Source organism: Chelonoidis abingdonii, chromosome 12, assembly GCF_003597395.2.
Source record: "Chelonoidis abingdonii isolate Lonesome George chromosome 12, CheloAbing_2.0, whole genome shotgun sequence".
NCBI lineage: Eukaryota > Metazoa > Chordata > Testudines > Testudinidae > Chelonoidis > Chelonoidis abingdonii.
The window spans coordinates 7,883,233-7,896,329 of NC_133780.1; the positions used below are offsets into that span (position 1 = coordinate 7,883,233).

At 51.7% G+C, this 13,097-nt stretch overlaps 3 protein-coding genes across 7 annotated transcripts in view; 2 read left to right on the forward strand and 1 right to left on the reverse strand.

The window, feature by feature from the left end:
- LOC142047641 (zinc finger protein 547-like) overlaps positions 1-13,097 on the reverse strand; it is a 206,375-nt gene that overhangs the window by 122,366 nt on the left and 70,912 nt on the right. The window lies entirely within an intron of this gene.
- The window catches only part of LOC116827228 (uncharacterized), a 423,640-nt gene that overhangs the window by 10,793 nt on the left and 399,750 nt on the right, over positions 1-13,097 (forward strand). The window contains exon 1 of one of the 3 annotated variants that reach the window (XM_075071642.1): positions 1,582-1,639. The exons of 1 other annotated variant lie outside the window; for it this stretch is intronic. Coding sequence is in view for 1 of the 2 variants with exons in the window: in XM_075071640.1 (XP_074927741.1) it covers positions 3,629-3,652 (24 nt within the window). In the remaining variant the exon portion in view is untranslated. Of the gene's footprint in view, positions 1-1,581; positions 1,640-3,579; positions 3,653-13,097 lie in introns of those variants that run through there. One more of the 3 variants, XM_075071640.1, reaches the window with a different exon arrangement.
- Positions 1,456-11,606, forward strand: LOC116825020 (uncharacterized). Of its 3 annotated transcripts, none has more exons than XM_032780693.2 (4): positions 1,456-1,639; positions 4,334-4,460; positions 5,885-5,998; positions 7,438-11,606. In XM_032780693.2, exons 2-4 carry the CDS (start codon positions 4,334-4,336, stop codon positions 9,561-9,563), a joined length of 2,367 nt encoding a protein of 788 aa, XP_032636584.2. In that variant the 5' UTR covers positions 1,456-1,639; the 3' UTR covers positions 9,564-11,606. The 3 variants fall into 3 exon arrangements, with proteins under 3 accessions (XP_032636584.2, XP_032636586.2, XP_032636587.2); XM_032780695.2 differs by lacking the exon at positions 1,456-1,639 and adding an exon at positions 3,602-3,652 and having other exon boundaries at positions 7,441-11,606; XM_032780696.2 differs by lacking the exons at positions 1,456-1,639; positions 5,885-5,998 and adding an exon at positions 3,602-3,652.

Genomic DNA, 13,097 nt, shown 5'->3' on the forward strand with positions numbered 1-13,097 from the left:
TGTCAGATCTAGTCACTGGACACCCAAAGTCCAGTTACTGGGAGAGCCTTGGGGGGGGGAAAGGCAGGGCAGGGGCAGAGTCTATGGGGAAGAGGTGGATAGGGTGGGACCTTGGGGGAAAGAGGTGGGGCAGGGGAGGTTCCAGCACTGCTGCTGGAGTGTCTGGTTTTTAAAAATTACCAAGTTGGCCCCCCAGGTAGCTAGCTGAGAGGCTGTGAAAAATATGAACAAACATACAAATATAACTTTTCACAGCAGCAGCCTTACTAGTTAGCAGTAAATAAATAATGATTTTGATGTGTATATGGGTAAGGAGACTATGGGCATCAAGATCCGGAGACTGACAATGGGCAAGGGCCAATGCTCCAGGTCAGCCTGATGGACAGGGCAGACAGACTAATGAGGAAGTCTAGAGTCGCATCCTCTCTGTAAGTTGGAGGGGCCAGAGCAGGACAGGAGCTGCTAAGGAGAGAGCAGAGTGGTGCTGGGAGCAGAGCAGCACCAGCCAGAGCCAGAGAGGCACAGCCCAGGGAGCTGAGCTGGAGGCAGAGCAGCAGTAGCAGTGGTGGGGCAGAAGGGAGCTGGGGCTGGAGCAGTTTGGAGCTGGGTGCAGTGAGCAGCTGGGCAGAGTGAGGGGGGATCCTAGGCAAGAAACCAGCACAGGGAGACATCTCCAGCCAAGAGGGCTTGCAGGACTTTTGTGGTTCTTCCCACAGAGCGGTGATGATTTTTCCTTTAACCTTTCCCATTTTTTCCTTAATTGTTTTTATTTGTTGGTGTTTAATAAATTGTATTTATTCTGAACTCTATGTAACAGTCAGGGAAGAAATCAGGTAAGCGTCTGGAGTGGGGAGAGCATCCCAGGAGTGGAGATGCGCTAGCCCCTGTCCTGAGTGATCACAACAAAATTGGGGATCGAGCCCCTCATGAAACCTGGGCCCAGCCTTGTCGGGGTTTCAGGGACTAGAGTGGAAGGGGAGTCCCAGAGGGCAGGCAGACCTCTGGGTGAAGGGAGTGGGAGCGAGGACTCAGATCCTTCTGCTATTTGATTCCAGCAGGGTGGTGTATAAGCCAGCAAAATTCCTCACCATCTCGGGACCATTCCCCTGCTTACCTCTGTGCATATGTATTGTTTTTTCCTAAAGTTAGTTAAGTATTTTAGGGGAAAGTGTCAGCGTGGCCACCAGCGAGAGTTGCTGGCAACACTCTGAGGCCATCAAAATTTTGGTCATGAGAACCCCATGGCTAGATGATCAGGACGGGCCCTTCTGAACCTAAAGTCCACAAGTCTAACAGAGGCCAGATACAGAGAGGGGAAGCGCAGTGCGGTGGGTTGATCTCTAGGACCCAGGAGCAGCCGGGAGGCGGCTCTGTCGGGGGGCAGCGAGCGCTGGGCCCCGGCCCGGCAGCAGGAAGTGACTCGCAGCCGCTGCGGTGACTCTGGCTCCCAGGCTCCCGGCGAGATCCCCGAGCCCCGGCGGCTGGTGCTGGGAGCCCGGAGCCCTGGCTGCAGCCGGGAGAGGGGAATCTCCAGCAGGGCCCTTCCCGCTGCTCCCCAGGAGCCTCTCCCAGGCCAGGGCAGAGCCCCCAGCCCGGCCCAGCCCGGCCCCTGCCCCGGGGGGCCCCGCTCGGAGGGAAGGTGAGAGAGACCCGCCCCCCCCCCGTCACCCCCGGGCTGCAGGGGGAGGTTTGGCCCCAGGCTGCTCCCAGCGGAGCTGGCTGCGATTCCCGCCCGGGGCCCGGGAAAGCTGCCGCCAGCCCCGGTGTGTGCGGGGCGGGGGGAGCCAGCCCGGGCCGTGCTGGGGGTGGGACAGACACACGGGAGGGGGCTGAGGATGGCCGGGGGAGGGTGTCAGGGTAAGGGGGGACTTGCGGGGGCAGGATGGGATGGGGGCGGAGGTGCGCTGGGGGGAGGATGGGCGATGCAGGGCAGTCGGGAGACTTATAGGACAGAAGAGCACAAAGCTGCAATAGAGGAAAGGGGGGATGTGGGGAGGGGAGGCTGGGGGGAGACTGAGAGCAAGAGCAGACTGGCTGGGGAAGGGAGGAATTGGGGAGAAGGAAAGGGGGGAGATACAAGAGCAGTTCCCCCGCCCCATGGGGCAGCAGAGGGTGAGGGGCTGCCCCACTCAGCAGCCAGAGGGGGATTCCTTTACCGCAAATAATCAGTGATGCTTTGGGGGTAGATGGAGACTTTGCCTAAGGCCTGAGAAGCTGCAAGGCAAATATCCGGAAACCCCCCCGACACACACACACACACCCGCGCCCACACGCACACCCCCTCACCCATACACCCTGCTCCCAGTGTATTATTTTCAGACACACCCATGATTTTGGGGTCTGTCTCCTGAATGTTGGGGGCTGCCCAGGGCCCTGAGCTGATTTCTGGGCAGGTTTCACATCTCAGCCACACCAGTGTCGGACCACAGTCACTGCTCACTCTGCCAGGGGGTCAGGGGCGGCTCTATGTACTTTGCTGCCCCAAGCACGGCAGTTGGGCGGCTTTCTGCGCGCCAGCGGGAGATCTGGCTGGTAATGCAGATTCGGCAGCATGCCTGTGGGAGGTCCACTGGTTCCATGGCTTCGGCGTACCCGCCGCCGAATTGCCGCCAAAGCCACGGGGCCGGCGGACCTCCCACAGACATGCTGCCGAAGTCTCCCTGACTGCCGCTCTCACAGCGACCGGCATGGCGCCCCCACGACTTGCCACCCCAGGGATGAGCTGGTGCCTGGAGCCACCCCTGCAGGGAGTGAGTGCGGATGGGACAGTGGGATCAGCCTCTGTCTGTCCCTAGGGGCTGCAGGGGCAGGACAGGGAAGCTCAGGCACTAGCTGCTGATAGTAGAGGGCTCCAGTTATTCCTAAGGGAGCAGAGGAGGCTGGTGCATGTCTCTCTCTGCTCCTGATATTAGAGCCCTTGAATTGAGCTGCCTGGGTCAGATGCTGCTGCCCCCTCTGAGAGCCCAGGCTGTGAAACTGCTGCTCCCCAGCTGGGGCTGTGCCAGGGACAGACCTTCATGAACCCCCCACTCTGTGCCCAGCCCAGGTGGGCACTTTTGCTGGACCTGGAACTAGCCCCCTGGGGCAGCCCCAGGCTTTGCTGACACCAGCTCCTGAGCCAGAGACCTTCAGGTGATGGGGAAAGGGCTGGGGCCGGGCAGGACAGTGACTCTGCACAAAGGGCCCCTTTCAGGGACCAGCTGGTGAGTTTGTACCAGAGGGAGGGGGGCTCCCCAGGTGCCTGCAGGTCCCAGAGCTTCTGCCCCCAGTGACACAGCGAGACTGACTCTCCTGGAAACAAGGGGAGGAGCTGGACGAGTTGCCCTCCTCAGGGAGATCCCCTACATGGCTCCTTTGGTTCTGCTGTTTTCTAGCATTTGTCTTACTCTGTCCTTGGGAGGGTTTAAAAGTGTCTCAGGGGGTTCAGTGCTGGTGGGAGGGGCTGCATGTGTGTTGTAATAAAGTGACTGAGGGTTTTCCCAGAATGGCAGAGTCCAGAGCGTCTGTCTGCAGGGAGGGAGCCTGGGGGGAATCGGGCTGTGAAATGGATTCAAGGCCCTTCTGAAACCTCCCTCTCGTCTATGTTTCACTTCAGATCGTCCCCTCTTCCAGGGGACAGGGAAGGGAAATGGCTGTGATGGAGCCAGCTGAGGTAGGGGATTTTTAGGGAGCTGCGGGGGGGATTTGCTGTAGAGGGGGAGCAGCAGGGAACACAGTGTGAGGCAGGGAGGGGACAGGGTGTGATAAACCTGCTGGGACACATTCAGCTTGGAGCCTGATTTTCTGAGCAGGCCCATTGGTGAGGGCGGGAATGTCCCCCCATTTCTGAAACAGGAAACATCCCCCTGGGCAGGGCTGGGAAAACTGACCAGACTCCCAGTGCTGGAGCCTGACCCCACTGGCCAGAGGCTGCTGTGAAATACGCAGGGAAGCTGTCGGGATTCCTGTCCCTGTCCCTGGCTCAGAGCTCTGCTTCCCGTATCAGCCTGTGGCTGGCAGGCGTATGGGAAATGAGAAGACCCTGCCCTGCTCCATGTGCTGGGAGTAGGGTGACCAGATGTCCCGATTTTATAGGGACAGTCCTGATTTTTGGGTCTTTTTCTTATATAGGATCCTATTACCCGCCACCCCCCATCCCAGTTTTTCACACTTGCTGTCTGGTCATCCTAGCTGGGAGAGACAAGGAGCTCTTACCTTCTCCCCACCCACTGAAGCTGCCTGGCTGCTCTGAGCAGGGTGAGGGTTGGGATTCTGCTTTTCTGAGCCTCCTTCCCCATGAATAGTGGGATTGTGGCTGGGGCAGCAGGTGCAGAGTGGGGGACTCTTGTTTCAGATGCCGGTGACCTTCGAGGAGGTGGCTGTGTATTTCACCCAGGGGCAGGGGGCTCTGCTGGATCCCGCCCAGAGAGTCCTCTACAGGGACGTCATGCAGGAGAACTATGAGACGGTGACCTCGCTGGGTAAGGGAATCCTGTGCCCTCAGCTATTAGAAGCCATGGGGTCTGCGTGTCTGACTCTCGTCAGGTTCTTCCCTGCTCAGTTAGATTAGAGGAGGAAGGTCACGTAGTCCAGACCTCCAGGGTGAGATCTATACACCCCATTCAAGGGAACAGAGGAGTCAGAAACCTAATGGACAGGCTAATTCATCTGTCTTACCAGCTGACCAGGGGCCAGAAGCAGGGGATTGTCCTGCCTGTATTATTTCTCTTTCACACACCATTCGCCTTGCTCCATCCATGGGGAGGACTCTAGATTCTGCAGGCTTGGAAATAGGCAGAAGCTGAACACCCGAGCTGTGTGTGAAAGTAAGTCCCCGAGAGTGCACCTATCCTGAGACCTTCTAGTGAGGGTATAAACACCCCCACCCCAGGATGTCTGCTTCTCCCAAGAAGTCTGTTACCACAATCCCATGTCGGGTCAGTTTAAACTCAGGGAATGTTCCTTGCAATGTTCTCTCTACCTTTTTCCATCCATGTTCGGAATAAGTTTTATTATGTGCGGATGTGCGTCACCAGTAGAAACAAAAAACCTAGATATAATATATATTTTTAAACAGTTACCATAGGGATAATTACTCCAGGCAGGACAGGTTAGACATTTTAAAACAAACAACTCAAAGAATTAAATTTAAATGTAAGAGAGAAATAAAAATTATGAAATGTATAGACCAGTCAAAACACTATAATAACACGCTTTGAAAGAATAAAATTACAGAGAATATATGTGCATTGCAGGAAATACGAAAGAGTAATGATGAACAATAACACAAGTATGTGTTGGGAGGTTGTATGTGTGTGTGTGTAGACACACAGACTGTGGAGACACTGTATGTGTGTGTGCATGCATGCATGTAGAGACACAGATACTCTGTGTGTGTGTGTGTGTGTGTGTGTGTGTAGAGACACTGTTTGTTTAGAGACAGACAGACAATGTGTGTGTGTGTGGAGACAGACAGACAGAGATTATGTTTGCTGGGTGCTGGGGAAGCAGACTCTGTGGGGTTCAGACCTCAGACCCTCTCTTGCTCAGAGCGCTGAGCGAGGCTGTTCCGTCTCCCCTGCTGGGGTACAAGGGTGAGGGGAAGGGGTACCCTGACATCAGCACCCCTTTTCCCCTGCCCCTGCTCTGCACAACCAGCAGGAGTGTCCCAGGAGCCACAGGGGCTCAAAGGCAGAGGGCTGCATTGCGTGGCCGGGGAGGCACCTGAATTCACGCTGCCTGCAGGGTGTAAGCGGCTCTGGAGCCTAATCAACTGCGCAGCACTTCAATCACTCCAGGGTGGCCAGTCCAACATGCAGCTTACAGGGAACACGGGTTCCTTGTAACAAATAATCTACCAAGACTCCGTGCGTCGTGAGCTTGCCTGATTTTGCCCCCTGTGCAGGATTCCCCATTCCCAAACCTGACCTGATCGCCCGGCTGGAACAAGGGAAAGAGCCATGGGTCCCAGATCTCCAGACCGCCAGGGAAAGGGAGAGCCCGAGAGGCACCCGCACAGGTGAGGAGTCAGGGAAACTGACAGAGAAATCATCTGGTGAGTGAAGGAAAAAGCTGGAACTCCCAAAATGTGCTGTGAGCGAGAGCCCTCAGTTCTGCCCCGTCTCACCCAGGTCAGGGCTGCAATCAGCACGCAATGTTCCCTTTAATTTTTTCCATTCATGTGCAGAATAAATGTTGTGTGCACCGCGATATGTGCCTAGGTGCACTACCAGTAGAAAAAAAAACCTAGATATAATATACATTTTTAAAAAGTTACTATAGGGATAATTAGTCCAGCCAGGACAGGTTAGGCATTGTAGAACTCACTACTCAAAGAATTAAATTTAAGTGTAAAAGAAGTAAAAATTATGAAATGCATAGACCAGTCAACACACTAAAATAACACCTTTGAAAAAATAAAATTACAGAGAATATATGTGCATTGCAGGAAGTACCAAGGAATAGTGTTGGGAGATGAGCATCACACAGAGACTCTGTGTGTGTGTGTGTATGAGAGAGAGAGAGAGTGTGACACAGAGACTGTATGTGAGACAATGACAGAGACTCTGTGTGTGTGTGTGTGTGTGTGTGTATGAGAGAGAGAGAGAGAGAGAGAGTGTGACACAGAGACTGTGTGTGAGACAATGACAGAGACTCTGTATGTGACAGTGTGTGTGTGACACAGAGACAGTGTGTGTGCTGGCTCCTGGGGAAAGCAGTTCACTGTCTCTTTAAGACACTCACTGAGAGTTCTCCTGCTCCGTCCTGAGTCCTGTTGTCTACCTTCCCCCGAGGTGTGGTACATGGGTAGGGGAGAGGGGGAGAGAGAAAGAGAGTGTGTGTGTGTGAGAGAGAGAGACAAGAGTGAGCTGGCTGCTGGGGAAATCTCAGAAACAGTGCATTGTCTCTTTAAGAAAGGCACTCAGCCACTCACCACCATTCAGACCTCAGACCGTAGCAGCTCTGAGTCTTCCTGAGCTAGGCTGTCACCTCTCCCCTGCTCTGCGGAGAAAGGGGTACAGGGGGAAGGAGAAGAGGACACCCTAACATCAGCACCCTCCCACCCCCGCTCTGCACAGCCAGCAGGAAGATCCCAGGAGCATCTGCAGGATGGAGCAACCTGTGGGGAGGGGCACCTGAACACATGCTGCCAGCTGTGCTCACATTGGAATCTCTCCTTCGTGGCAGCCCAAGCCCGCAGCTTACAGAGAACATGGGCAGATGTTGTATCATCCAGGCAAATATCAGTCAGAGCTTCCCCCCAATCCTGTTAGCTGTTGGGAATTTCCTCCGTCACTTTCCTTCCCTGGGAGTGTTTGGGTGGGATATGGCAGCAGAATCCAGTGTCTCCAGCTCCCAAACAGTCACTGTGTTGTGTTTTCCCTCTTTGCTATTCCCCTTTCTGTCCTTTCTCCCCGGCACACGCAGTGACTCCTGTCTGGCTTCTCTCTCTCCCAGCAGGTGATAGGACTGTGAGTGAGAACAAGGAGGAGAATCAGCAGCAGGAAGGTCCCGAGAAAGTGAAACCTCAGGAGATGTTTTTGAGACGAGCTGAAGGGAATTTTTCCCAGTGTTTGGAACAGGGAGAAGCCTGGGGAGATCGACACGGATCAGAGATGCAACTGGAAAACTACCTCATGAAAAAACTGGATGAATCCATTCCATGTGGCAAAGGATGCAAGGATCCCAAGGAAGTCACAGACCAGCAAACAAGTCACAATAAAGAGAAACCCTACAAATGTGTTGACTGTGGGATAAGTTTTAGCAAAAGTTCTTCCCTTATTCAACATGGGCGAATCCACACGGGAGAGAGACCCTATAAATGCATTGAATGTGGGAAAGATTTTATTGAAAGTTCATCCCTTACTGAACATGAAAGAATCCACAGAGGAGAAAGACCGTATAAATGCCCTGAGTGTGGGGAAAGTTTCAGTGTGAAATCAACCCTTAGTACACATGAGAAAGCCCACACGGGAGAGAAACCCCATAAATGCCTGGACTGTGGGAAAACGTTTGGGCAGAACTCATACCTTATTGAACATAGGAGAATCCACACAGGAGAGAGACCATATAAATGCCTTTACTGTGGGAAAACTTTTAGTCGGCGCTCACACATTATTAAGCATGAGAGAATCCACACAGGTGACAAACCCTATAAATGCCTCAATTGTGGGCAAAGTTTTGTTGACAGAACGAAACTTAATAATCATCAGAGAATCCACACAGGAGAGAAACCCCATAAATGCTTAGACTGTGGGAAAAGCTTCATTCAGAAGTCACAACTCACTATACACCAGAGAGTACACACAGGAGAGAGACCGTATAAATGCCTTGAGTGTGGGAAAAGTTTTAGTCAGAGCTCAAAGCTTATTACACATCAGCGAACCCACACAGGAGAGAGACCTTATAAATGCCTTGAGTGTGGGAAAAGTTTTATGGAAAGTTCATCCCTTATTCGACATGGGCGAATTCACACAGGAGAAAGTGCCTATAAATGCCCTGAATGTGAGAAAAATTTTACGGAAAATCGATCTCTCATTAAACATAGGAGAATACACACGGGAGAAAGACCCTATAAATGCCTTGAGTGTGGGAAAGGTTTTATTGAACGTTCATCCCTTACTAAACATGGAAAAATCCACACAGGAGAAAGACCCTATAAATGTCTTGAGTGCGGGAAAACTTTCAGTATGAAATCAGCCCTTAATATACATCAGAAAATCCACACAGGAGAGAAACCCCATAAATGCTTGGACTGTGGGAAAACTTTCAGTCAGATCTCATACCTTATTAAACATGGAAGAACCCACACGGGAGAGAGACCTTATAAATGCCCAGACTGTGGGAAAACCTTCAGTCAGCGCTCATACCTTATTAAACATGGGAGAATCCACACAGGAGAAAGACCCTATAAATGCCTTGACTGTGAGAAAGTTTTCAATGAGCGATCAGCCCTTATTAGACATGAGAGAACTCACATGGAAGAGAAACCCCACAAATGCTTGGACTGTGGGAAAAGCTTCATTCAGACATCACAACTTCTTATACACCAGAGAGTGCACACAGGAGAGAGACCCTTTAAATGCTGGGAGTGTGGGGAAAGTTTTATTCAGAACTCAAAGCTTATTACACATCAGCAAATCCACACAGGAGAGAGACCATATAAATGCCTTGAGTGTGGGAAAGGTTTTAGTCAGAGTTCAACGCTTATTACACATCAGCGAACCCACACAGGAGAGAGACCCTATGGATGCCTTGAGTGTGGAAAAGGTTTTATTGCAAGTTCCGCCCTTACTAAACACAGGAGAACTCACACAGGAGAAAGACCCTATAAATGCCTCGAGTGTGGGAAAAGTTTCAGTGTGAAATCAGCCCTCAATATGCATCAGAAAACCCACACAGGAGAGAAACCCCATACATGCTTAGACTGTGGGAAAAGTTTTAGTCAGCGCTCACACCTTACGAAACATGGGAAAATCCACATGGGAGAGAGACCTTATAAATGCCTTGACTGTGGGGAAAGCTTCAGTAAGAGCCCAGAGCTTACCAAACATGAGAGCATTCACAGGAGTGAGAGACCCTAAAAACAGCTTGACTGCAGGAAAAGATTCAATTTTACCTCACATATCCACACAGCAGCAAGACCTTGAATCTGGGAAAAGTTTCATTTGGTGCTCCCGAAGTATCAGGCATTCACAAGTTCACATAGGGTAGAAACCTCTGAGATGTCCTCAGTGTGGAAAAGATACCAAGAGGAACTAACTCCATACTGTACATCAGAAACTCCTATGGACAGCAGAGAAACAGTGCCCTGATAAAGGGTGACCATAGTAAAAAATCCATTCTCTTGTTCCCCCACACATCAGGGGTGTTTGGCTCCCAAGGATCCAGCTGCCCGTTGCAGAAGTGAAGATAAAGCAGCAGCCGAGCATCTGCTGGTCAGTGACCCTCTGCCTGGTCTAAGCAAACCCCAGGCAGAGGAGGAGAAGCCCCCATCAGCCCCTCCTCCCCGCTGCAGCCCTGACTGCTGAGCTGATTGGCCACAGGTGGGAGAAGGGAGAGAGAGAAACTCCTCCAGATGCTCCCTCTACCTGGTTGAAGATCCCCCCCTCTCCCTTCCCCTCCCAGCCGGGATCCCCTCTGCCATGGAGATGAGGAGAAGGACATTTGGGCCAGGCCCCACCTTCACTCTACACACCTGTCCCCACCCCCCATCTTCCACCAGGCCCTGGGCTGGGCTCCCCCACTGATCTGAGGCTGTTCCGTGCAGGGCGAGTGTCCCTGGGGGCTGGTAACTCCTCCCCTCCCCAAATCCCCCAGGGCGCTGGGCTCTGGGGGAATCAACTGTTAAGGCACCAGGCACTGGGTTGTGGGGAGGAAACTGGGGATTGAATAGCTGGGGCTGGTGGAGCTGGGAAGCAGGGGGAGCTGGGTGCTGGGGCTATTGACTGTTTGGGGACGATAGGATAAGAGGCGAGGGAGAGCACAGGAGTAGCGAAGTGCTGCCTCATCACTCACCCCCTCTGCCCCTTCTCCCTGTCCCCCCTGCATTCAGACAGCACCATTAGCAGAGACTGATTCCCACAGGGCCTTTTGTTGGAAGCCTGGATTTCCCACCTCTGCTACTGCAGCATCAGCCTATGAGAGGGAAGCAGCGTTGCTGAGTGGATAGAGCACTGGCTTGGGACTCAGGAGACCTGAGCTCTGTTCCCAGTGCTGGCAGCATCTTGCGGGGTGACCTGAGACAAATGTGTGCCTTCCAGAGAGGGAATAAATGGGGAGTGATCTGTTTAAGGCAGAAAAAGTGGTCGGGATTAGCTAGTGCGTCTTCTTTGTTCTTCCACCCTTTTTACTAGCCTAGACTGACCCATAGCGTTTTATTCCCACCCCTGTTAGCAAAGTGATTGTTAGAGTCACTAAGTCCCCCCTTTGGAGTGAGATTGTCTCATTCCCATATATTAAATTAGTTTGACGGAATATAGGTCGGGTTTATTGAGAGCTTCAAAAGACAAATGATCACTTACCAGAATAGTCCTTTCTAATTTTCTTTTCACATTTCTGTAGCCTTTGTCATGAGTCTGTCTTGTTCTCTGAACTGTGAAAATGACCAGTATCTATCCGAAAGTCAGAGACTGAAATGGGGAAGGAAGTGACTGCCTGATCCCTGCAGAGATGTGAGATATAATCAGGAGGGGGGAGAGGGTCGGTGGCCTTGAATGGGCACTGTTTGTTCTTATGAGCCAGAGAGCTGAGTCTGAGAAGTATGAACTCAGTGCACAAGTCCCAGAGAGAGAGGAAATGTCCTACGAGTGCTAGGTAAAGTCGTCCTTGAACGTTAAAGAACTGCCAGTGATGTCCCAAGAGGACTGATGTGGAGAGGGGTCAGCGACTCCCCATTGCTGAGAGGAGGAGGCCGGGCAAATGCCTCTCTCATGGATTGTTAGCGCTTTTCTACCAGCTTTATCTTGTTCTTCTTTCCCTGGGGCATGTGTGTGGCTGGAGCAGCAGTGTGCTGGGCTTGGGCTGAAACGCACTGTGCCGAACTGGCGTTGGATTGGGGAGGGGAGGCGGAATTTAGCTTTTATTTCTTGCTTTGAAAAGAATAAAGTAGAATTTAGTTTCTCAAACTCCCAGTGTCCCTTGTCTTGAATAATGGGGGGAGGGAGAATGGTCTTTAATGGAGTCACTCAGATGCTGTCTGGCTGTCACCCGTTGACGCAGCTGGGGAAAAGGCTGGTATCGTTCTGGGGTGTATTAATGTATGTAAGTTGCCGGAGGTCATGGTACTGCTCTGCTGGACACTGGGGAGGCCTCAGCTGGAGTCCTGTGTCCAGTTGTGGGCACCACCCACTTTAGGAAAGATGAGGACAAATTGGATTGAGGCCTAAGGAGCTTAACAGAAAATGATCAAAGATTTAGAAAACCCAACCTGTGGAGGGAGGCTAAAAGAAGTGGGTCTCTTAGTCGTGAGAAAAGCAGACTGGGGATGGTCTGCAGCCATGCTAAGGGCTGTTATAGAGACTGGGGAGCAGTTGTGCTCCATGACCACTGAAGGGAGGACGAGAAGAAAAAGTGTTAAGCTGCAGCAAGAGAGATTTAGGTTCGATATTAGGAAAACTTTCTAATCATATGAAAATTTAAGCTCTGGAATAGCTTCCAAGGGAGCTTGTAGTGTCCCCAGCATTGGAGTTGTGTTTTCTTGTTTGTTTGTTTGGGTTTTTTTAAGCCCCTTGGAGCTGTTACTTCACCATCCCTGAGCTCCACACACTGCAGGTTCCGGCTGTGACATTTTCTCAGGGTGCCCAAGACTGTGACTCTCCTTGTTATCCCCCAGCCTCAGCATGAGGGATACGTGTTGCTGCTGAACTAGGTGTCAGTTCCCTGTCACGTCCAGCCTTTAGCTCCCCACACAACTCCCCAGGGCTCTGCCAGTCCTTACTTTGCCTTGCAGGTTAACACTAGGTGCAACCTCATCCTCCAGCTCCTCTGACGTTCCTTGTGCAGTGTCCAGCCCCTCTCCACTGGACACTCAGAAATTCCCAGGTAAGCCGGCCCCAAAGGGACCATACCAGCTTGTTTGATTCAGTTTAAGGTCAGTGCCAATATAGCATCACAGCCCTGAGATATATTTGTAGTGAAACAGGAGTTTATTAACTAAGATTTAAGAGAAAGTGAGGTAAGAAATAAGACCAATAGATTAACACATCAACCACCAGGTATAACAGTATTCAGATAGTCTGAGTATAACTTTTAACAAGCAAATTCATGGCTAAAGCATTCTCCTAGGGTCACCAGCCACCATCACTGGGATCCTCCTTTCCATGAATGCAAAGTGTGCTCTCCCGTTTACTTCCTGAAGGATTGCAGGGTGCGGTTCTTGTCTCTCAGTTATAGTCCAGTAAACCGCTGATGTGCCTCCCTCCCATTGTTGGTTCTCCAGTGTGCTTTTTCTTTTGGTCCTATATGCCACTGACTCTCAACCTTTCCCAATTACTGTATTCCATTCTCTTGCACACCCCCAAATTTCACCTCACTTAAAAACAACATGGTTACAAAATCAGACGTAACCATACAAAAGTGTCACAGCCACTAGTATTGAACAATTGCTGACTTCCTCA